Source organism: Macaca nemestrina, chromosome 15 (genome assembly GCF_043159975.1).
Source record: "Macaca nemestrina isolate mMacNem1 chromosome 15, mMacNem.hap1, whole genome shotgun sequence".
NCBI lineage: Eukaryota > Metazoa > Chordata > Mammalia > Primates > Cercopithecidae > Macaca > Macaca nemestrina.
In genome coordinates, this window is record NC_092139.1 from 54,139,377 (window position 1) to 54,163,876 (window position 24,500).

Consider the following 24,500-nt stretch of genomic DNA (forward strand, 5'->3'; position numbering starts at 1 on the left):
GGACTGACCCCATTAGCACAGTCAGAGGTTTGGCAAGTGCCTGTACACCAGGCAAGCTTGGATTCCATACCCACGGTTTTCCACAAAATGCTAGATGTGATATGGGGTTCCTTCAACTCTTATTATTAATCAACATACCCAAAATTTCAAGTTACAATTTTTCAAAAGTACAAAATTTAGAAAACTTAAAACATTTACAAAATAATAAATTTGACATTATAATTTCCAAAGAGGTATAGTAATACAATAACAAAATGTTGTGCTCATGATGAAAAATTCTTTGAAAATCCCAATTCATATTTAATTCCTATAAAGCATGCATAATTCAGATACATGTAAGACATTCAACAACAGGATGAGAGTCCCTTTTAACATATTTGTATCATTGATTTTCAATGACAGTGAATCACACGGCAAATGCTGCATGAGTCAGTACAACAATGCAATAAAAACGACGTACCTCAGGTTTCTTCGTTATCGCGATGAAGAACATGTGATTCTTCATTGGGTAAATAATGATTGAAACATCTCCAAAGGCGGTTGGGATAATACCCCTGCGGTAGTCTCTGGAGTGTTCAGACCAGACAATATGGACCTCGTCATTCCCCAAGTGACGAAGCTGCAAAAGCAAATTGGCTCTTTATTAATCAGGGTGATAACAGCAGTTTATGAGGGGTCATGGCTTACAAATTGAATTATAAAACTCAAAGGCCAAAAAAAGTTCACTATCAAAAAAGACTACACCACTGATGTTCTTCTGTGAGGATTTTACAAAGCACAAGTACATAAAAACACAGCCTATCTTCTTAGTGCGTTGGTACTAAGATAAGGCATGCAAGCTTCGCAGGCACATTACAGCTGGATGGGGCTGAGGTCTTTGTAAGAATTTATTTTCCAATGCAGAATTTACTCCTGCATCAGAGTCCTATGCTTTGTACTGCTGAATATGTTTCTAAACAATTAACAGCATGCGTCTTTTATTCCACATTGCAGTTGTGCTTTATGAGACTCTCAATTCAATGGTTACTATGAACATAAGAATATGAACATAAGAGAACATAAGCCATTACAACACAATTGTTATCAAATGTATAAGAAACTAGATTTGTGACAAACCTTTAAGAAAAAGATGTATAAAATTACCTTTGCTTAGGAAATGAATAACTGTTGCTTAAGTCTGATAAGAATACCCCTACCTAGCATTTAAAGAGTGCTTACTGTATAGAAGGCATGTTCACACATATTGTCTCATTTAATCTTCCCATTAACTCTCTGAGGTAGATGACATCATCTTCATCTTATCGTACAAAAAAGAAATGGGCGCTCAGGAAGGTGCAGGCACACCTACCCGAGGCTGCATGAGCAGCAGTGACAGAGCGGGCCCGGGACATGCACTGGGGCTTCCAATTCAGGGTCATTTTCACTGTTTCAAAGCTACCTAAGCCTGCACCCAAAGTTACTTTACTGTCATTGCTTAGCAGTGTAGCCCACTTGTTTTATCATCTTATACACAAAGAGTCTGCAAAGAACAAAAGCAAATCACAGACTCCTGGCCTCTTTGAGGAGGCCTTACTAGAAAGATCTCCAAAACAAGACCTCTTGAGAGTTCTTTCAGGCCGAGGCTTTGTCAGGTGTAAGAACACCCTTAATCAATCTCCTGCACGATGACTGTACCATCTCAAGCTGGAGAAAGCTGCACACGAAATCATTTAAGTGACAAAGAATCAAAGTGTGACTAAAATAAACTAGATTATAAAGATTAAAATGTTGGCCAAAATTGAAGTTCTGAAACCACAAAGGCTGGTAAGGTCCTCTGACATCTTCTGGGAATTTGAGATTCTCGTTCTCTCACATGGAACTGCAGAAGGATGCTCTCCAGCACCACGAACAAGTATTTCTTGCTTCCTTATCTAACAGATGAACATTAAAAATGACTAAATTCAGAAGCAGTTTAATAAAATAGAGATGTGTCAAATCTAACATTTTTAGTTTTATCTTAAAGTATTTTTTAAAAAGATGTTCTGGAATACTATGTATTTAAAACGTGTTAGCATAAATACAATTTTCTTTAGACTATTGGACCACAAAAAGAAAATCTCAGGTGACCCCAACATAGCCTCTTTTCTATTTATAAGGCTACAAAAGGAAGCTCATTTGCTCCAATGCCTGTTTACTCTTCACTCTCATAGTTCTGGGAATGACTGTACGGCCAATTATTTAAAAAGTGACCTGTGCCTATACCATTGTACCTATACTGAGGGGTGCACGATTCAACTGTGTTTGAATGTGGGCTCTGAGACAAATGCAACTGCGGGTGCTGAGCACAAGTCATGATGGTCCAGAACAATTTAATGGTATCTATGACTTTCTAATGGCAAAATTACCCAGTACATCATTTTTTTCCTTCCCCCTTCCCATATAAAGGTAAAAGAATAGCAGGCAAAAGGTGTAGCCAACCCCTTACATAGTTTTAAACAAAATACAACACCAGGCCTCCTAGTAGTGCTGAACAGCTCTTTCTATTTCTCCATTCCTATATTTGCTACAGCTTTTCTTTTCTTTTTAATAAAACATGCAAAGACATTACAATACACTCCTAAAATTCGGTCCTTTTGAAGTAAAAACATGGTAGCCAGCATCATCAAGAACCTAATATAGGTATGTTCTCAGGGAAATATGAATAGTATCTAACTGGAACTGTAAGGGGAATTAAGACCTGCAGAAGGCAATTGTGAGAACTGGGGCTATCCCAGAGTTCACACTTACGGCCCTCACCCTGCAAAGACAGCCAGCTTCAGAGTGGCTCTGGGTCCCTTGGTATAATGCTTGCACAAATGTCTGAATGGAAACTGCGGGTGCTGAGCACAAGTCATGATGGTCCAGAACAATTTAATGGCATCTATGACTTTCTAATGGCTAAATTACTAAACACCCCTCAAACGTGCTGCCACCACCCGATGTGGGTGCTCTAGTATCTGTGACAGCTCCTTTTGATCCACAAGTATTAGCTGCAAAACATTAACTGTGAGGTAATACCATGATTATTGAAATTTTGTAGTTACTTTTCCATTTTAAATTGGGTTACTCAATTACATAACCTAAGTATCTCTTAATTTTACTTGCATCTGTATTCTCAGAACTACTGCAAGGGAGGGTAGTTTCACACTAATAGACCCATCCTCCCAGTGTGGCAATTCTGTCACTAAGGAAAAGCTATTTTTGTGTGGTAATGATATGATATATTCATCATCTCAAAGCTGCTTTCAGTGACATGTGACTCAGACTTCTGGATACGTCACAGTTTAATTAGCTAAATCACAAAACTAAAAGCTAAGGCCATGGGAACAACTGGCTGATAAATCTGGAGTAAAGGGCAAAAATATGGCTTCTGTTGCCTATAAGAAAACAGGTAGGTAAAATAAATAAAATTCATCTGGGCAAATTGTCAACCACATCAGAACATACAGAATACTCTGGACACCTCAAAGTGTTGCCCAATTTAAAGAAGAGTCCATCATAGAGACCTAATTTTGTGAATATTAAAGAACTGTGATTAGAGGCCCTCAAATTAGAAACCCACCAGTGAGTTCAGTGAGTGCATACAAGTCAAGTTGATCTGGTTCCTATGTAACTGGAGAAGAATGATGAGTCTCCTGGAATGGAGCCGGTGTTTATGTTAGCTACTCCTTCAACTGCACAAGCTCCAGAATGCCTGGAGACTCATCAGGCTCAGAACAAATGCTCAGATTTTAAGTCTTAAGAAATCAATCCCGGCTCCACAACTTTTCATCCTAACAGAGTTTTAAAGTCCCTTTGCCTAAGCCATTCTGTCTGTTGCTGCTGCCAGGCTGCACGCCACTGGTGACACTGGTCATGGTACACACCTAATAGGCTGACCTCCTTTCTCGACTAATTGCATTACATCGCCAGCTGGCTCCAGAAGGAGTCGTCTGTTTGATTGAAGAATTCCTGCTCCTCAGTGGGCCCGGCTGCTACTTTTACTAAGTAACAGTCAGGCCTGACATCCCCATTGTTCAGCTGACAGTGTGCCCATCCTAAAATCTAAGTTTTATTTGTAAATTAACCAAGAAACTTCCTGCCAGAACAGCGCTGCCTGGAGACTGATAATGTGGGCCTTTCATCCCTTTTCACTCGTACTGTATCACTGCCAATTTGTTTTTTATGTGGCTGGCCAGCCTGAGGCTATAAAAGCCTTGTAAGACATAAGTGCAATTATAGTCCTGGAGTCAAATGAATTGGACAAATCCAATAGCACAGCTCTGTCCCCACTCTGCAAACCCCTACAGCAGTTAGATTAGCTGTGAAAAATCTAATCTAGCTAGAGCTAACAAATTTCTGCAGTGAAGGATCAAGAGTTCAGTATGGGGTTGCAACCAGATTGCAGAATTGAAAAAGTCCCCCCGTGATAGGGGCAGAAGAGAGCATGAATCACTTTAGAATTTTGTAGCTCATTTTTAAGCTGTTAGGGACAATTTAGTGAGAATAAGACAAGGAACTATGGGCTGCTGTTACTGTGACTGATTTTTAGTCTAGCTGTGAGACATCTGATAAAGAGAGTTTATCACTAACGATGCTAAATCTTAGAGCTGCAAAAGGTTCAGCTGAATTTTGATTATTACAGTAGGGAATCTTTCAACCAGGCCAAGTCTTGGAACATTATTTACAGCCTGGCATTTTAACAAGAAAACATGTCTTTTCTCAAAAAAGAAAAAACAGTCCTACTTTACTTAAGAAATAATTTTAAAAAATATTTTATATTTTAAAAATTATATCTTTTAACAAAATAATTCTCAGTCATAAGAAAAGTATAGAATATGGTGACACATTTGCAAAGCAGAAATAATTTACAATGTACTGCAAATAAAAAAGATGTGTCAGCCCAGCTTAGGATCCTGGTAAGCTACACTAGAGTCTGAGATCCTGGTGAACTCTTGGAGGGCAGAGTTCCCATTGCTGAGAGCTCTACAGCCAGAGGCAGCCATCAAAACCCAACACTGAGACAGCTCCTCCAAGACCTGTGGGAACCAGCACGTGGTCAGCGCTTCTGACTGTAGTACTGCCACCCCCAGGAGGTCATTATAGCATGCTGGGGCAGGAGAGGGAAAGGCTGCTGAGTTTTTGAATGCACACTGTGCTTTGTACCTCTGAGACACTTGATCGCTATGAAAGTCGTCTGTAATTGGGCTATGACTCGAGTTCTGATGTTTCACATGCACTGTTGCCCATCATATAGAGGCACACCTCAGAGACATTATACGCTTGGTTCCAGACATATCTGCAATAGGTTTTTTAGATATTGCAAATATTGCAATAAAGCAAATCACACAAATTTTTGTGTGCACTGGGAAAGTAGTATGCCTAAAACTTATGTTTACTATAGTCTATTAAATATGCAATAGCATTATTTCTTAACATACATATATTAATAAAAAAATTCTATTGCTAAAAGATGCTAATGATTATCTGAGCCTTCAGTGAGTTGTAGTCTTTTTTTGATGGTACAGGGTTTTCCCTTGATGTTGTTGGCTGCTGATTGATCAGGGTGGTGGTTGCTAAAGGCTGGGGTGGCTGTGGCAATTTCTTAAAATAAGATAATGAAATTGCTACATTGATTGACTCTCCCTTTCATGAAAGATTTCCTGTAGCATGTGATGGTATCTGACAGCATTTTGCCCACAGCAGAACTTCTTTTGAAATTGGAGTAATACTCTTCAAACCCTGTCACTGCTTTACTAATTAAATTTATGGACTATTCTAAATCCTTTGTTGTCATTTCAACAATGTTCATAGCATCGTCACTGAGAACAGATTCCTTCTCAAGAAACCCACTTTCTTTGCTTATCCATAAGAAGCAACTCGTCATCCAGTCAAATTTTATCATGATATTGCAGTAATTCAGCTACATCTTCAGTCTCCACTTCTAATTCTCTTGCTCTTTCTGCTACATGTGCAGTGACTTCCTTCATTGAAGTCTTGAATCTTTTAAAGTCATCCATGAGGGTGGGACTCTACTTTATCCAAACTCCTGTGAATGTTGATATCTTGATCTGTTCCCATGAATCATGAATGTTTCTAATGGCATCTAGAATGGTGAATCCTTTCCAGAAGGTTTTCAATGTTCTTTGCTAGATCCATCAGAGAAATCACTACCTATGGCAGCCATAGCCTTATGAAAGTTCTTAAATAGTAAGACTTGAAAGTTGAAATTACTCCTTGATCTGTGGGTTGCAGAATATGGATATTTTGTTAGCAGGCATGAAAAACAACATTATGCCTCCTTCAGAGCTCTTGGGTGATGAGGTACATTGTCAATGAGCAGTAATACTCTGAAATAAATCTCTTATTCTGAGTAGTAGGTCTCAACAGTGGGCTTCAAATCTTCAGTAAACCATGCTCTAAACAGATGTTTTGTTGTTCCATTTACAGAGCACAGGTAGAGTAGATTCAGCATAATGTTTAAGGGTCCTAGAATTTGGGGAATGGCAAATGAGCACTGGCTTCAACTTAAAGTCACCAGCTGCATTAGCCCTAATAAGAGACTCAGTCTGTTCCTTTGAAGCTTTGAAACCAAGCATTAACTTTTCCTCTCTAGTTATGAAAGTGCTAGATAGCACCTTCTTCCAATAGAAGGCTGTTTTTACTATGCTGAATATCTGTTGTTTAGTGCAGCCACCTCCATCAGAGATCTTAGTTAGATCTTCTGGATAAGCTGCAGCTTCTCCATGAGCACTTGCTCCTGCACCTTGCACTTTCATTTTATGGAGACAGCTTCTTTCCTCAAACTTCATGAACCAACCTTGACAAGCTTCAAACTTTTCTTCTGCAGCTTCCTCGTCTCTCTCAGCCTTCATAAAATTGAACAGTGTAGGGTCTTGCTCTGGATTAGGTTCTGGCTTAAGGGAATGTTATGGCTGGTTTGATCTGTTCAGGCCACTAAAACTTTCTCCGTATCAGTAACAAGCTATTTCATTTTCTTATTATTCATGTGTTCACTGGAGTAGCACTTTTAATTTCCTTCAAAAACTTTTCCTTTATGTTCAAAACTTGGGTAAATGTTTAAAGAGGTCTAGCTTTTGGCCTGTCTCAGCTTTCAACATGTCTTCTAATCGTTCCTAGCTTTTGATTTCTAGTGAGAGACATCCAATTTTTCCCTTCACTTGAATACTTTGAGGCCACACGGGGTTATTAAACGGCCGGTGGGTGAAGCAGTCAGAACACACCCAACATGTATCAATTAAGTTTGCCATCTTATATGGGCAGTTTGTGGTGTCCCAAAATAATTACGATAGCAACATCAAAGATCACTGATTACAGACCATCATATGAGATGATGATGATGATAATAATAATAATAATAAAGTTAGAAACACTGTGAATATTACAAAATGAGACAGAGACACAAATGAGCACCTGCTGCTGGAAAAATGGTGCCGATAGACTTGTTTAAGGGTTGCCACAAATATCTAATTTGTAAAAAATGTAATACCTGTGAAGCGCAATAAAGTGCTGCACAACGAAACAAGGTATGCCTGTACATAGTCCAGACATCTGTGGTTGCAGTGGTGAAAAAGCAAAACCGTGCAATAAAGAAATAAAGCAGGTACAGTGAGGCCAATCTGCCAATATAAAGCACCTGGCTAATGGGGCAGGGGAAAAAAAGAATCAATTAGACCAACGGGCAATAATGAGGGATGATGGTCAGAGACATCGTCCCAGGCACCGTGCTAAGCAATTTCATAATTTCATAGGAATTACCTCATTTACTTCACTCAATAACCCTGTAACATAGGCTGTGTTTTTTATCTCACTTAATAGATGAAAAACTGAGGCACAGGCTGATGAAATAACTGAATATACACCTGATCCTTGTTGCGCCTGTCACCGGGGTCTGGCTATAACCACCACAGTAGACTCCCCAATGGCCAGCCTTAGTCAGCACGTGAGGTGCTGCCCTCAGTCCCTTGCATTTATGTGGTAGGGAGAGAGAAAGGTGGGAATTCTAGGTTCCCCACCTGCTAGCAGGCCAAGTGAGTGCAAATCACAGTTGCTCTGAGACGTTCTCCTCATCTGGAAGCTTACAGAAGCAGATCCGATTAGAGGCTTCCTTCCTAGAGTCAAATGCCTTTTCTTTTAAGGCGCTCCTCACTTTTAACACAGGGTCGCCCGAGGCAAACATCCTGCAGGTTGGAAGGTAAAGGCCAAGTTCCCTGGGGGAGGTTCCTCAGGGGTGGATAAGGTTTCCTTTGAATTCTAAGGAAAACTGGCCACAGAGCAAGTTGAAGAATAAAAGGTAAGGGGCAACAGTGGGGCTGCTGGGCAGCTGCGCACCTGCACTTAAGTTGACAGATGCTGCCAAATCGCTGTGTAGCAAGCCTCGGAGGGGCCTGCTTTCCCAGAGCCCCACCAGTACAGGGTTATCATACTTTGTAACCTTTGACAATCTGTGAGATCAAAAATGTCATTTTCCATCAGGTAATATTCACCGGAGGGAAGATCCAAAAGTAACATTTAAGACCCTTTCTTTTCCTAAACCTTAATCTCAGAGTCGTAGAGTTCAGAGGAAACCATCTCAGTATGCGTTCTACCTTTGTATTTGTCTGTCCTAGGAGAACCTCACCAACAAACCAGGGCAGCTAAGAATGGTGCCCGAGGAGACGCCTTACCTTTTTGGTGAGGGAATCATCTGAGTCTGACGGCATTCGAGTGGAAACGTGGAAAATCACTTCCACAGTCGAGGTAGCATAGTAAGGGGCTGTCTGCCCGGTGCTGCCATTGCGCTGAAGGCCACCCATGAACCCACAGTGGGTGGAGAGATCCACCTGACAAAGGTCACAGAGAAGAAAGAGTGAGGATCAACAATGAGCTGTTCTTTCACTAAGCAGGACTGTGAATTCACAAAAACATAAATTATTTTCATTTTTATATCTTTCTTTCTGATTACAAACAAATGTAATACAAAGTTAGACCAGATTAAGATGTTAAAGAAATAAAAAACATTAAAAATGAAAGTGCTCTATAATCATATCAACTGAATAAAACCACTATCAAACTTTTGGTATATAATCTCTAACTTTTTTCCCACCTGTATGTATAAATGTATGTGTGTATATATATGTGTGTGTGTGTGTGTGTGTGTGTGTGTGTGTGTGTGTGTGTGTGTGTGTATACATAGGTTCCCTATTGATGGAATTTGGGGGTTTCTGCTTTTTTAAATCAGAAAGCACACTCAAAGGAGTGTTCTTCTAAGACACTGGGTCAAAAGGTACCAATATTAAAAATATTCAGCAAACTTTGCTAAACTGCCTTTCAAAAGGGTTGAACAACCACTTTACACCACTGCTGAAAGTTTATGAGTCATAATTCATTTTAAAGTTACGGCATGAGTGTTCACTTCTGTCTTTATCCAAAATGTTTAACTTGTCATAGACTAGTATTCTTTCAGTAAAATACCTATTCTAAAACATATGAAAAAAGAAATAGAAGAATCTCCTCCGTGCCAAATACAGTAAACATATACTCTTAAAACTCTAACTGATAATGTATGACTTAAAAATATATTAAATAACTATATTCTATGACAAATTAGAAGTAGCCTTACTTGTAAGAACAATGATTTACTGGAAGTGCAGCAACTGTTAGACTCAAACCTACTTGCCTTAGTAAGGATGTTGTTTTGATTCTCACGTACTCTTACCCTGTCCCCATCCCTACCTCAGTCCCCTTGCTAGCACTGAGCTCTCAAAGGCACCCAGAAAGTTTTTCACAGCACAGGTACTCAAGAAACTAATAAAAAATAAGGCAATTGGCCGGATGCGGTGGCTCACGCCTGTAATCCCAGCACTTTAAGAGGCTAAGGCAGGTGAACCACCAGGTTAAGAGATCAAGACCATCGTGGCCAACACGGTGAAACCCCGTCTCTACTAAAAATACAAAAAAATTAACTGGGCGTGGTGGTGCGTGCCTGTAGTCTCAGCTAGTTGGGAGGCTGAGGCAGGAGAAGAGCTTGAACCTGGGAGGTGGAGGTTGCAGTGAGCCGAGATCACGCGACTGCACTCCAGCCCGGGTGACAGAGCAAGACTCTGTCTCAAAAAAAATAAAAAAGAAAAAAGAAAAAAAGAAAAAAAAAAGAAAAAAAAAAGTAAATTATTTTAGATATGTTGATTTCCATTGTAACTACTCCTAATTCTTTCAGATTCTAGGAATTTTTTGTTTAGGTTTATGTTTTGGGGGGAAAGGGGTATGTGTGTGTGTGTGTGTGTGTGTGTGTGTGTGTGTGTGTGTGTATAAATGTATATATGTCTGTATGTCAGAGTACCATTTAATAAAGAAAAAAATAAACTTTTCCAACATCAATCATCCTGAGATCTACCTTAGGGAAATAGGTTGATAGCTAAACCATCATGGCTATTATATTATATTTTCATTGCAACTTTTGACTTCATCCAACTCTTTCTTCATCTTTTCACCCATCAAGTCATTGACTTCTTCTTCAATCTCCATACTGTGGCCAAAGCCATTGCTTCTCTGCCCACATTTGTCTTCTCTTACTACAAACTGTCTATGGCTGGGAGAGCCCATCTGACTATTCAGTTCTGATAAAAAGCAAATGAAAAAATATTAAGAGGAAAGTTAAAGGAAAACAAAAGTTCATATATTAAATACTGACAAGCAACTAATAGATGTCAAATCCAATAAATTCTTCAATTCCAGAACTCTACCTATGCTATATTTGAATGCAAAAGCACATGTAAAAACTTACACAATGTCTACTTTGGACACATCTTTAAATAGTGCTGGTCAATAAACACCTACTGAATGAAATGCATTACCTCCCATCCAAGTCCAGCAACAAAGTCTTCATATGCTTGGCTTCCTCTTTCGTTAGAGAGGATTGAACACTTGTCTTCTTGACCTTCAGCAATGTAAAACACTGCGATTTTGTGTGTCTCACGGCTATAAATTTTTAAATTTAAAGGAGTTAGAATTCTTACATGTAAAATTTTACCTCACTACTATTAATACAACCAGCATGACTTCTACCACTGAGCTTACATTTACTGAGAACCTGCGAGGGGTCAGTCAGTGTTCTGAGATGGTCTGACACATGGTCTCATTTATTCTTCACAAACGTGCTAAAGAGATGAGTATTATTATCACCTCCCTAGCAGAGGTGGTTGAAAGGAGGCACAGAAAGTGAAACAAAAAGCACACCCAGCAAGCAGGGGATGGAAACTGCAGCAAGGCCATCTGTTTCCTGAGATCATACCCTCAGATACAAGATACACTGACCAGCAGGTTGGGGCACAACATTTGGTAAGATCTCTGTTTTTGGTAAAAAATAATCTTTTTAAGTATTCCAAATAGATATAAATTGTGAATAGATCTATGTGACTGTCCGTATTTAACTCACACTTTAGGCTACTGGGTGGTTCTGTGATTGGAACTATAAAATATGCCACGATTTTATGAGAAAAAGAATATCTTTCCAAGCAGAACACACTTAGGTATTTTCTTCATGAAGGGGTTACTAACTCCTGGGCTCTGACTATTCTGAGGGTGCCTGACAAGGTGGACAGCTAGTCAGGGGAACCCCTTTTAGCCAAAACCCTCCATCTGCTTGTTCCAAGATAGATCTGGGATACTCTGGTATTAAATCAAGCAAAAGTGATGTGCACTTTGAAAAAAGAAGCCCTGCCATTTTCTCTTTTGCACATCTAGCATACTGCTTTGTATACAGTAGGTGTTCAGTTAAATCTCTGTTACTGACCAGATATATAGGTGATACATTTGAATGCATTAATAATAAATTTCTACAAATTATACCCTGGAGTAAAGCGACAAAATACCTGGGGCTGTACCAAGCATTTGGTGATAGTTTAGAGATGAAAACACTGTTCTTATTCAAACGGAGTTTTAATTATGAATCATTCATTCCCTAGCCCAATCATCCAAGAGTTTTGGTTTTTTAAAGTTTCGATGTCCACTTCCAGAGCGGTTCCACCTTTCTCCTTTTTTTATACTACATTCTGATAAATCTCATAGGAATAACTATAAAGTTCTTAAATACAGAAATATTTTTTTCTGTCAAATTGTTTAATATTTCAACATTGTAATTTGATTAGATATCATATTGGTGGAACTGAGCTCCATATTTTAACAAATTCTCTAAGATTTCCTTCTGTGTGCATTATTTCTCTACTTAATAATCATAACTAATTAACTCTCAATTAAAAAGTTACACAAATAACTGGAGGAAGAGAGTTCTCTCCTTTTACTAAGATAGCTTATTCACTTCCCCCATAGGTTATATGTAATAAACATATTTGGAAGAAGAATTAGAAAATACAGAAAGAAAAGAGAAGAATAAAAATCACTAGCAATTTCAACAGATAAGCAAAGAACACAGCCGTTACACCATTTTAGGATACACTTTTGCATGCACATATGAGAAGTTACTACATTCTGCTTTACAACAGATTTTTTCACTTACAATATCTGTGAACACTTTTTTTATTGTGGTAAAATATACATATCATAAAATTCACCATTTCAACCATTTTTTAGTGTGAAGACTTTTATATCATGTGCTTCTACAACAGAGGTTTAATGATTGTAACAACATTCCATTATATTAATATGTCATAGCCCAAATCCTCATTTAGGTTGCTTCTATTTTAAAAGACACTTTCACGTAATCTTTAATACATCTTAAAGATAATCTTTAATGTTTTTAATCTTTTCACAATATCTTTTTTTTTAGACAGTCTCACTTCATCACCTAGGCTGGAGTGCAGTGGCGTGATCTCAGCTCACTGCAACCTCCGCCTCCTGTGTTCACGTGATTCTTGTGCCTCAGCCGTCCCAGTCGTTGGGACTACAGGTGCGTGCCATCACACAACCACCACACCTGGCTAATTTTTTATTATTATTTTTAGTAGAGACAGGGTTTCACCATGTTGGCCAGGCTGGTCTTGAACTCCTGATCTCAGGTGATCCACCCACCTTGGCCTCCCAAAGTGCTGGCTTTATAGGCTTGAGCAACATGTCCAGCCCCAATATCTTTAATATGTCCTTAAAATAAATTTAGAAAGCTTGTCCTCATGCAGCAGGAAGCCCTGAAAGTGCCACACCATTCACTGCCCTGAGCAACAGGCAGGGGACACCAATGGCGTAGAATCTGACTAGCCTATTCCAAGTGCTATAAAAATTTGGGCACTTGGATAATAACAGAAACATAACCTAAGACCTAAAAGACTGCCTCTTTCAACAAAGGTGGAGAAGTATAGTTATTCAATTTCTATCTGCAGGTCTCTCTACATATGTAAAAAATCCTCAGCATTTAATTTTTCTTTGTTTTATAGACTTTACATACATAAAAACAACCTCAGGTTTATCTACAATGTTTCAGTTTATTCTCCTTAAAAATCTAAGCTTTTTCCATTGCAGCTGTTCCTAAGTCCTTGAGCCCTCATTAACTCAATGTGGGAGCACAAGAGAGCTAAGCCTGAATGATGGGGCTGACCAATGTGAGTGTGAGGAAAGATGACCTTTAGTTGTAAACATTCATCAAATTTCACGTTCTCCAAAATGTTAGTACACAGAGAGCCTGCTAGGATGCAGAAGCTGTGTCTGGCCTTATTAGAACCATGCTTTTGAAATGGTAATTAGCAACATCAACAGCACTTCACATCCATAAGAAGTACACCAATGTATGAAGGAGCAGGTAATTCAGAAACACACATACATGAAATTAACAATCTCCCCTTCCTCATTAGAATGCACTGTTCTTTCTTATTAGGAACAGACCAGAATAGCTCAGTTTCCTTGTGCTGTCACATGAAAAAGCCAAAGGAAAGCATGATTTTAACATCCACCTCCCCATGTAGTGGCAAGAAGGCATTTATATCTAAAAGGGAAGCCCACTGTGATTTGTATGTACATTCATCAAAGCATTGACAATCTAGACCATAGCTGCAAGATAGCCTCAACTTTTCCAAAGAAAATGTTAAGAAGGAACTATGCATCAAGAGCAGTGAGATAAATTGATAACAGAATTAAACAGAAATGTTCTAAATGAAAGTTGACAGACAAGGTATTTTGTTACCTGCTACCTGACCAAAATACAGGGCAGTCTAGATTTCTCAAAGCTGAGGAGTACCAGACTTATTTCTAGTTTCTTCAAAAAGAATCTTCAAAACACCCTTCACCTTAAAATGATACCCATTTGATGTCGAAGACACTAAATCCAGGAGTTGGGGTTTTAAGTGAAGGTTGATCAAGGCGCAGGGAGGGGACTGCCACTCAGCTATTCAAAGCCGTATTTCGCTGCAACAGTACCCCAGGGAGCTAATTCAATTGTACCTCATGCAACTAAAGTGCATTAACACTCAACAAATTGACCGCAATTACATGAAACCAAGTATTCACTTAATACTAAGAAGCCTGGAATAATTCAGCATATGCTTAAAAAGCTGAGTGTGGAACCCAAATGACTGCTTATTTAATACCGAAGGAAGGAGGGAGAGGATGGTGAATCCCTGAGTTCTTCAGAATAAATCCCTTACAGAATTTCCATAGAAAAGTTGATCTATGTTCCTCTAGAGAAAAGGAATCACAAGAATAATCAGGAAATGGAATACAGTGAAGGGCAAGGTGAGAAATGGCAGCTTCAGGTTTTTCATTTCTAATGACTTTAAAAAATTATTCAAATTCAAATCTTTTACTGTTTCACCTGATAAGTCAGGAAACAAAGACATTTAAAATGGCAATGGTGCTGCAGGCTTCTGGACTGAGAATGGCTCCTTTATCCAGGTAAAATTACAAATGAATATTTTAATTCTGTGTTTTTAAAAAAATGTCTGTATATTTCTTGATACTGAAATATTTATCACTCTCCAGAGAAGAGTAAGGCCACCTAGGAAAAAAGGCCCTCATATCCCCTTCTGCAGAGGGAATCAGGTTTGGAACAGCCATCCTGTCACATTCCCAAGACTTGGAAACATACACGAAACAGTTCATACCTCAACATGTGTGTAAATATGAGATGCAATAAGAGGTCCTGAGTGACCTGGGAGACAGGTGGGAAAGTAGAAGGGTGAAGAAGAGAAAAGAAAAAAAGAAAAAAAAAACTTATGCCCTTCTGATTCCCATAAAATGGTCAATACAAACAAATCCATCTTAATACCACATGCTTCTGAAGGATGGTAACAATACACAGCTGTAAGTTTAATATTATTTTATCTACTCAGTCCTTAGTGACATCACCAAAGGACCTTTCTGAAATATAATCTTCCAAGTGTTTAAAAGAAAATTCCAACTGGACTTTGATAGTTGGGTTTACATCCAATTCAAGAATTCAAAACACCAAAGAAGAAACACAGTTGTCAAGGTGATATGCAAATAATACTGACATGAACCAAGAGTTTGCGTGACAATAAAATTTAAGCATGTGTCACTTTGAGTTTTGATCAAAACTTTAAAATAAACAATAACACCATCACAAAGCCACTGAAACACACACGATGGCGAAAATATTCATTCAGCAGGCTATAACTCATCACTGTAAGTGCAAGCAGGAGAAGCTCACGACTTAGAAGAGAAGTGTGAGAGTGGATGAATGAAGGATTTAATGAATACAATAAAGAGCTCTAGTAATTTTCTGAAATTCTAGGATATGACTTTGGTCAAGATAAAGCAGGACTCTGTTATTTCCTTTCTTCCTTCTTACTTCTCAGCCAGCAACTGCACCACCCTTTAAAAACATATAGCTCAAAACGGATTTAAAAATTTATGAGTTAACGAGTAGTAAGAAAAATGTAATGAATAAAATATAGTGTGAAGAGTTGAAAAATAAACTTGAGGAAAACAACCTGAATTTTTAATTTGAGAGCTCAGAGAATATCAGAATATTCCTAAGCGGAATAAAAGGGGAATGAAGTTGTTTTTTTTTTTTTTTTTTTTTTTTAAAAGAGGTTTTTTTTAAAAACTAAAGATTAAGGAGGCAGCTTATTCTCTTCAAAACTTTGAAACATCTGTTATGTACCAAGTACTATACTTATTCTTGACTTAGATGATTTTGGAAACACACATTCCCCAAATCAAACACTTTTCATGGTTGTGAGCTCATCTATAGAAATGCTTCTGAGATAGTATAGAACAGCGGTGGATCTGAGAGTCTGGCCAGCTTTGGAGAATGAGGCTTATTAACAGAGAGTTATTAATTACAACACACTGGTTTTAACCTTTCCAACACTATGAAGCCACAAGTACAGAATGTTAGCGCCTTGGTACACAGCATGGATTTTGAAGTCAGACTCACTTGGCTTTAGATAATATGGTATGAGCAACCATGGGCTGTTTAACCTAGATAAACTTTTTCTTCATCATAAAGAGGTGGTTGCAGAGATCAAATGAGAATTCTGGCAGCCACAAAGAAAGACAATCAAAAGTACAGATTAGGTGGGAGTGGTGACCTCTTTTTAGTGTACCAAACATGAAAGTTTATTCCTTATAGTAAAAAACACCAAAGGTATGGCATGCGCAAATGTCACCAGATGCTAGGTTACAGAACTATCCTTGGATGTCTCAGTAAGTGTATTCATTCCTACAGTTATATCTGTTATCCAAGAATACCCAGAGACAAACAGGAAAAAAGTGATTTGATATACTTTCACATACCACTGGCGGGAGTCCAAATTTTTTAGCTCTCTCAATAATTTTGAATTTTTCTTCAACAGATGAAAATTCTTCCTATAAAGAAAAAAGGATGGAAGAAAAACCATGTGATTACAGAACCATTTTGCTGCTTTTCAATCAGTAATTTAATAAAAATACCTATCACCCATCCTCTACCACCTCACTCACAAAAGATTTGTGATAGAAACCTACAGAATGAACTCCATTCTCCTTAAGACATGCAAAGGTATAAAAATTCCACCGGCATCCCATTACTACCCAGTGACACAGATGGCTCTTTGGTGAGTGTTGTGACTTATATGCATGTGACTGTGTGACTGTGTCTGTTTCCAGTGTCAGCTCTGCTGTGAATCCCTTTTCCCCACCTCTGTTCTTAAAAACTCCACTCCACTATCAGGGTCCAGCTCAAATCCGCCCCTTTCCACAAAGTCTTCTCCATTGCTCTGTACTTCCCATTGGATTTAATCATTACTCATGAACTCCTGGGTCATTCTATCCTTTATCAGAGTTGTATTAGGTCTATCTCCCACATCAGACCTAAGGTTAGACTGTGGCTTATTCACCTTTGTAGTTCATTTGCTTCCTGCATGAAGGCAGAAACAATAATGGACAAAGCAATAAGTAAAACACACACCCTCAGCCAGGTGCAGCGGCTCACACCTCTAATCCCAACACTTTGGGAGGCCAAGGCGGGTGACTCATGAGGTCAGGAGTTCGAGACCAGCCTGGCCAACATGGTGAAACTCCGTTTCTACTAAAAATACAAAAAATTAGCCGGGCATGGTGGCAGGCGCCTGTAATCCCAGCTACTCAGGAGGCTGAGGCAGAAGAATTGCTTGAACCTGGGAGGCGGAGGTTGCAGTGAGCCAAGACCACGCCACAGCACTCCAGCCCGGGCAACAGAGCAAGACTCTGTCTCAAAAACCAAAAAACAAACAAACAACAACAACCACCACCACCCTCGCCCCCCCCAATGTTTGATATCCTTTAAAATATCCAACATGTTTGGAATTCAGTCTGCACACCAGTACAGCATAATTTCACTTCTAGCTTTAATTTAGTAGCAGAAAATAAGCTGCAAATGTTAAAATAAAGAAAAATCTCCACTCTTCTCTCTTCTCCAATCTTTTCTTCTTCCCCAACCACAAACTGATAAAAAAATACAAGTACATGAAAATAATAAAATAACTGGAGGTCTAGCATGGATTGTTACCTTCTGTCCCAAGAATTCATTCCCAAGTCATCAAGCAATAACCTGCAGAAATAAAAGGGTCCTTGGGGCTCCACTGGGGAGGGCTGCCCTTGGCTGGTGACTTTCATTGCAGAATCGAAGTTATGACTCTGGATATACTCATCCTCCTGAGCATTTTGGCGCAAAATGACCTCGATAATTTCCTTCTCTTGGTCATAGTTCATGCCACATGGGGGTAGGGAAGGTTCATTTAGATTTAGCTGTGATGGTAAAAGGCATTCAGGACTTGTATGGCCAATGTTTTCAAGTAATTTGTCAAGAACATCATCCCCCTCCTCAACTTGAGAAGAGTCTTTCTGAGGTCCAAATGTGTCATGATGCCAGCTTGAAACCAGAAATGAAGGAGTTCTTCCATTGGGTGCTAAGCAGCCTTCCAAAGGTCCATATAAAACCTTACCATCCCAAGAGTACTTCCCTGAGATATCCCTCACAATTACTCTCACATCAGAGAGACAGCCCACTGGTGATCCTCCTGCCAGTCCTTCTGTGGGTGTCTGAAGGTAGGAGATGAGGGTGCTATCGTTAAATACAAACAGCTGCAGGTTTGGGCTTCTGAACACCTCAGAGGACAGCTCAGAGCCTTCCACATGGGCATTGTCGTGGTTCTCACTGACAAGGCTGTGCAGTATGGCAGGGCCCCCACTGAGGGGGTAGTGCCCCAGGTGGTTCACCAGGTGGGCCATCACCATTCGAGCAGTCAAGGGGATCAACTCCAAACTTCTTCTCTTCTTCTCTGTAAACAGCAGTAAAGAAACATAAAGAGTCAGTGGTGAATGAAGATTAAAACTCAACTCCTTTTTTGGGGAGGGGGGGCAGGGGGCAGTTCCAATATGGTATATTACAGGCTTTTAGTGTGCCTCAGCCACTTAGAAATAGCAACATAGTGCAAAAAGATCAACTCTCTGAGCTTTAATTCAAGAAGGAAAATGGGAATTCACTGGAATCATGAAGGATGTTCCAGATCTCAGGGAGGACAATGCAGGCAAACAGCCCCTGTGATGGCATCCAGCTGATGTGAGTGAAGCCCCAGTACCTGAGAAAGAGTCTCCCTCTGTAATTTACCTTTCCACTGGGGAACCAAGCAACCCAGGCCAAGGCAGAGAATGATGTTTCTCCCAAGCCCCAGAGCTATCTTGGGGACAGGCTTGGAGGTGCTGAGAGGAAAAGACACCAGAAAAAGCGGCAGGCATTTCCTAGATCCGGAAGTGAGAGATTGGAGCACTCGCTCTGGAGTGGGGTAGGGACTTCCACAGCCAGAACTGCGGAAAGTGCTTCAGCAGCAGGCACTGGAATTGTGCTCCTCTCAACTGCAGGCTTGGGGTGGGAGGAGAGAGCTGCTACAGCTGAAGTTTCTCCTGGGCAATGAGACTTGCAGCCAGGGCCAGCTTGGCAACATAGAATCAGTCTGCATGTGTCATTGCTGAGTGCACCAGACTGCTCCCCTGAGATCATGGTGCAGCAGGGCCCTCTCCGTTCCACTCCCAGGCAGGACTCCAGGCAGTAAGGGCAAACGCTTTCCTAGACTGGCGGCCTGAGCCGCCCCAACCTTCCTGTGCACACATCATGGTACAGTACGGCTCTCTCCACTCCGTGCCTAGGCAGATCTCCAGGCATTCAGAGCACCTGCTTGCCTGGACCAGCAGCCTGAGCCATGCTTCCCTTCCTGGACATAGATTGTGGTGCAACAGGGCCCTTTGCGCTCCGCACCCAAGCAGATCTCCAGGCATTCAAAGCACCTGCTCACCTGGACTGGTAGTGTAAGCTGCTTCACCCTTTATGTAGAGATCCTGGAGTAGGGGGACCCTCTCTGCTTCATGCTCAGGAAGGTCTCTAGGCACTGAGAGCTCCTGCTTGCCTGGTTCAGCAGCCTGAGTCTCTCCATCCCTCCTCTGCTGAGATCCTGGTGCAGGGGAACTCTCTCCACTCCACACCAAGACAGATCTCCAGGTATTCGGCACATTTCCTTGCCCAGATTGGCGGCCTGAGCTGCCCCACCCTTCCTGTATGGTACAGTGGAGCCCATTCCACTCCATGCCCAGGCAGATCTCCAAGCATTCAGAGCACCCACTCACCTGAATCAGCAGACTGAGCCAGCTTGCCCTTCCTGTGCAGAGACCATGGTGAAGTGGGGTCCTCTCCACCCATGCCCAGGCATATCTCCAGGTAGTTGCAGTGCCTGCTTATTTGGGTTACCAGCCTGAGCCACCCCACCTTTCTTGTGCAGAGATTGTAGTATAGCAGAGCCCTTTGAACTCCAAGCCCAGGCAGACTTACAGATACCTGGAGCACCCAAACCCACTCTCCTGATCAGGAGTTCAGGTGCCCCTCTGCCTGTGCAGAGAACTGGGAGCCAAGGAGATTTCCCAGCTCCATGCCTAGGCACATCACTGGGCACCTGATGGCCACCCACTGGATTCTCCCTCAGCACTGCTACTTGTGCCCAACACCAGGGGAGCTGTAAATGAGCCTGTCCAGTCTGGCTCAATCCATCTTGCCCCCTGCCCACCCAGAGCTAAGCAGGGAGCTCAGACCACTGTGCACTCCATGGATCACCCCATTGCCTGAGGCAATAGAGAGCTTCTCCTGGTAAACAAGGATCAAGTATATATCTGGCCACATCACCCACAGCCAGCTTTTACACATAAACACCATCTACTGGCTTATAGGTCAAATTGCACAGCCCAATATAAAACCTGCCGACAGAAGTCCATAGGGCTATAGAAGCAAATCCAGAAGATGGCAGATTGGAGGCAGTGTTAGCGTGCCTCTCCCACTGGGAAGGACAGAATAGTGTGTAGAGATTTACACTGTGAACTTTTTTCCAAGGAGCAATACAGGAACTCAACAGGAAAACTGCAAGAATCCACAGACCCTTTGAAAGAAGCAGAAGGCTAAAGTCTACTCCAAGAGACAGGTGAAAAACTATAAATCCTCAGAGTGTGAGTGGGAGAGACTACATTCAGAATACACATCCCCACACAGGAATCTGAAAATCCAGGTCATGGGAGAAGGCCTTAACCCTACCCAGAGCTGGAACTGCTTAAGGGAGTGATGAGAAACATAAAAGTAGAAGTAGCAGCAGCAAATGCCTTGCAGGCATTCCCAGTCTCCAGCATGAACTGAGGGAAGCCACACCTGAATATATCTCACAGGGGACCTTGGGGAAGCCGGTCAACTAGCTCAGAAAGGGGTTGCAGGGTGAAAGGTGCTCCTAACTGAATTTCATGATATAATCTCGAGCAGGGATGAACTCCTTTGACCAGAACCGGCAGGGGCGGGGGGTAGGGGGGGACAGGGAAGTGCATTGCAGACACATCTGCATCATGGGCAGATAGGAGGGGCATGGCTAGAAAGCCAGGTGGGAAAGCTTATGGCCTGGGACAGATCTGGGTTCTGTGTGCAGACTGCCTGGATCTAAACCTGGTGCTGCTAGTAAGAACACTGAGGGAGTGAGATCGGCCTTGCCAACTGCATGGGAGCTGGGCAAGGCTTACTGCTGCCTGCTACACTCCACTCCCATTGTGAACTCTTCTGTGCAGCAGAGGCAGTTATACTACCTCTGGAACATTACCCCACTGCCTGAGAACCACCCCTGACCCTCAAAGGAACCATGGCTGGCCCCACTCAAGGAGAGTCAGAACACAGAACTGCTCAACCCTATCCCCACCTGTTGGTATGTATCCCTGCACCCACCCCGGTAGCTTAGGTAGCTTAACACAAAGGACACAAACTTGTAGGAGCTTTACAGCCCTGCCCATTGCCTCAGAAACCAGATTACTTCCCCTAGGCAATTTAGGGCTAGCTCAAATCCCACAGCTAGTACTGCAGCTGGTACTCTCTTGCAAGCACCACGTCATGGCTGGAACTAGCTGATGCAGCCCACTACAGCATCTACAGGTGGAATAACACTGTGCCCAGTAAGGAGAAAATGGCTAAATGACCTTAGCTATCACCAATGCCCATAATACGCTAGCCATCAGAGGTCCTGAGCCTATCCAGGTGAAAGTTAACCACAATTAAAACCAGCATTCAAGAAAGCCAGCACACTAAGCTTATCTATAACCAAGGAATCTCACAGAGTCTACGTCACTCCCCTGCCACCTCTATCACAGCTGGAGTACCCACTGCTGGGAGACTTGAAGAAAGGTCACATCACCGGATGATCATTTGCAGACATTTCCCAGCACCAGCCTGGAGAGTGGCAACCCCACTGGGTGGCTAGACCCAGAAGAGCAATAGCAATCACTGTAGTCTGGCTATCAAGACCTCCTATTTCTAGGGGAAGGGGGAGAGCACCACATCAAGGGAACACCCCAAGGGACAAAAGAATTTGGACAGCAGGGCTTGAGTCCCACATCTTTCTGCAGCAGAGACACAATTGCAGCGCTGGGTGCAACAGGGAAAGTCTGAACCTCTACCCCAACAGGAAGGCAGCCTGCATGCTCGTGAAGGCTCGTGGAGAAAGGGTCCTTGTTCTCCACTTTGTCAACCACCATAGACACAACTGGAACTTATTCCATGGGAACTCAGCATGAATGCACCTATAGATAGCCCTCCTGGAACAATTCATGGTGACTGCATCCTCACAGACGCACTCTCCGAGTTTAGGCTTGCAAAAGAGGCAGAATCATAATTTCTTTCCACATGGAACATCAACATCCCTCATCCCTACAGATGAAAAGAGGTGCCTGTCTGATGTGAACAGCTGAAACATTAGGACAGGAGTGAGGCTGGGAGGTGGGTAACTTTCTCGCTGCTGGCCTGACAGGAGAGCTGAGTTAGTTCCCACTCTTCACCCTGATAAAACTCAGTGCATCTAACTGAGAGATCCCCTAGCCACATTAATCAAGGCTGGGGCCTCAGCCCACCATTGTGTATTGTATCTAACCACGTGCTTTAGCTGCAACTGGTTTCTATCTAGAGATACTTCCCCTACTGGCCTGAAGCCTGGATCATCAAGAGAGTCAATAAAATACTGGGGAAAAATTAAATGAAAAAGTGCATACCATGGGGAAATGATATAAGCTTCAAGAGATCCTTGCCATTCCAATTCCACAGGAGACAATGAAATTGCCCACACCCCGAGTACGTAACTACTACAATCAGCATCTGAGAAACTTAGCATACAAAGACTCCATATAACCAAGAAACTCATATAGAATATTCACCTCTAAAAGCAGCAAAATCAAATTAGGCTATAATAAACTATAAACATTAAAGTCACATATTTAAGAGGAGGGGAAAGAGAAATTAAAAAATAAATACAGTCAAATCAAGAATAAATTCAAGAACAATTTGAAGAAACAGTCTACACAAATGAGAAGGAACCAGAAAATACAGGTAATATGATAAAACAAGGTTCAAAAGATCACACTAGCTTCCCAGCAATGGATCTAAACCAAGATGAAATCTTTGAAATACCAGATAAAGAATTTAGAAGGCTGATTATTAAGCTACTCAACAAGATACCAGAAAAAGGTGAAAAACAACATAAATTTTTTTTTTTCCCCCTCGAGATGGAGTCTTGCTCTGTCGCCAGGCTAGAGTGCAGTGGCACGATCTCGGCTCATTGCAACCTCCGCCTCCCAGGTTCAAGCAATTATCCTGCCTCAGCCTCCCAAGTAGCTGGGACTACAGGTACCTGCCACAATGCCCAGCTAATTTTTTGTATTTTTAGTAGAGATAAGGTTTCACCATGTTAGCCAGGATGGTCTGGATCTCCTGACCTCGTGATCCATCTGCCTCGGCCTCCCAAAGTGCTGGGATTACAGACGTGAGCCACCATGCCTGGCCACCTGACCAGAGATAGTTTTGTTATGGATGATGAAGTACGACATTGAGTGAAAAAAAATACCCTCAAATTTGAGCTCTTTCTTGCTTAACCTAAAATACCTACACTATCACCTTCATTTTTCCTTTTCACTTTCTATATGATGTATCCACTTAGCAAGGATGTGCATACCAATATGTTTTTAAGCATTTTGCCTATTTGCTTAGCTAATATGTCAGTGAATTGTAAAAACTCCTTTGTCAGAGAAGTTTAAGCAATTATTTTTAGTACTTTAGATCTTGGGAATGTTTGCATTAGCTCCTGATGTTTTTTGGAGAACAAATATTCAGGTAAAAGATAATTGTACATTGAAAGAAAAATGGTGCCAGAATTTAAATGTGTATTTTTAGGTTTTTCCTTTTTCAATAACCTATTTATCTTCTGCTATTTTTAAGTGGCAACTCATAATAAATGGTGAACCTATTTTAGGGATAGCCATGTTTTAGGAATATATTCATGTGGGATGAGTATAAATTGATGACTTTAGGAAAAAATAAATTTTATTATAAGACATATGAACTTACAGTAGGGAACAACAAAACGAATAGATTAAGAGTTGTTTCAATTACTTAATAAAAATAATTTATCATTGTGGGGGGAAAAGTAAAGCAGACATTGCAGTTAACAGACAGTAGAGCTCCAGAAATAAACAATTAAATGATTAAATAAATGGAGAACAAATCAAGAGAACAATGTGAAAAT

The 24,500-nt window shown here is 41.1% G+C and overlaps 1 protein-coding gene across 6 annotated transcripts in view; it reads right to left on the reverse strand.

Moving 5' to 3' along the window:
• Window positions 1–24,500, reverse strand: part of LOC105486802 (Ral GTPase activating protein catalytic subunit alpha 2) — a 318,021-nt gene that overhangs the window by 104,575 nt on the left and 188,946 nt on the right. For 5 of the 6 annotated variants that reach the window (XM_011749858.3, XM_011749855.2, XM_011749856.3 and 2 more), the window contains 5 exons: window positions 17,930–18,701; window positions 16,699–16,770; window positions 10,851–10,974; window positions 8,685–8,840; window positions 461–619 (listed from right to left, as the gene is read on the reverse strand). In XM_011749858.3, coding sequence (XP_011748160.2) covers window positions 461–619; window positions 8,685–8,840; window positions 10,851–10,974; window positions 16,699–16,770; window positions 17,930–18,701 — 1,283 coding nt within the window. Of the gene's footprint in view, window positions 1–460; window positions 620–8,684; window positions 8,841–10,390; window positions 10,614–10,850; window positions 10,975–16,698; window positions 16,771–17,929; window positions 18,702–24,500 lie in introns of those variants that run through there. The other variant, XM_011749859.2, reaches the window with a different exon arrangement.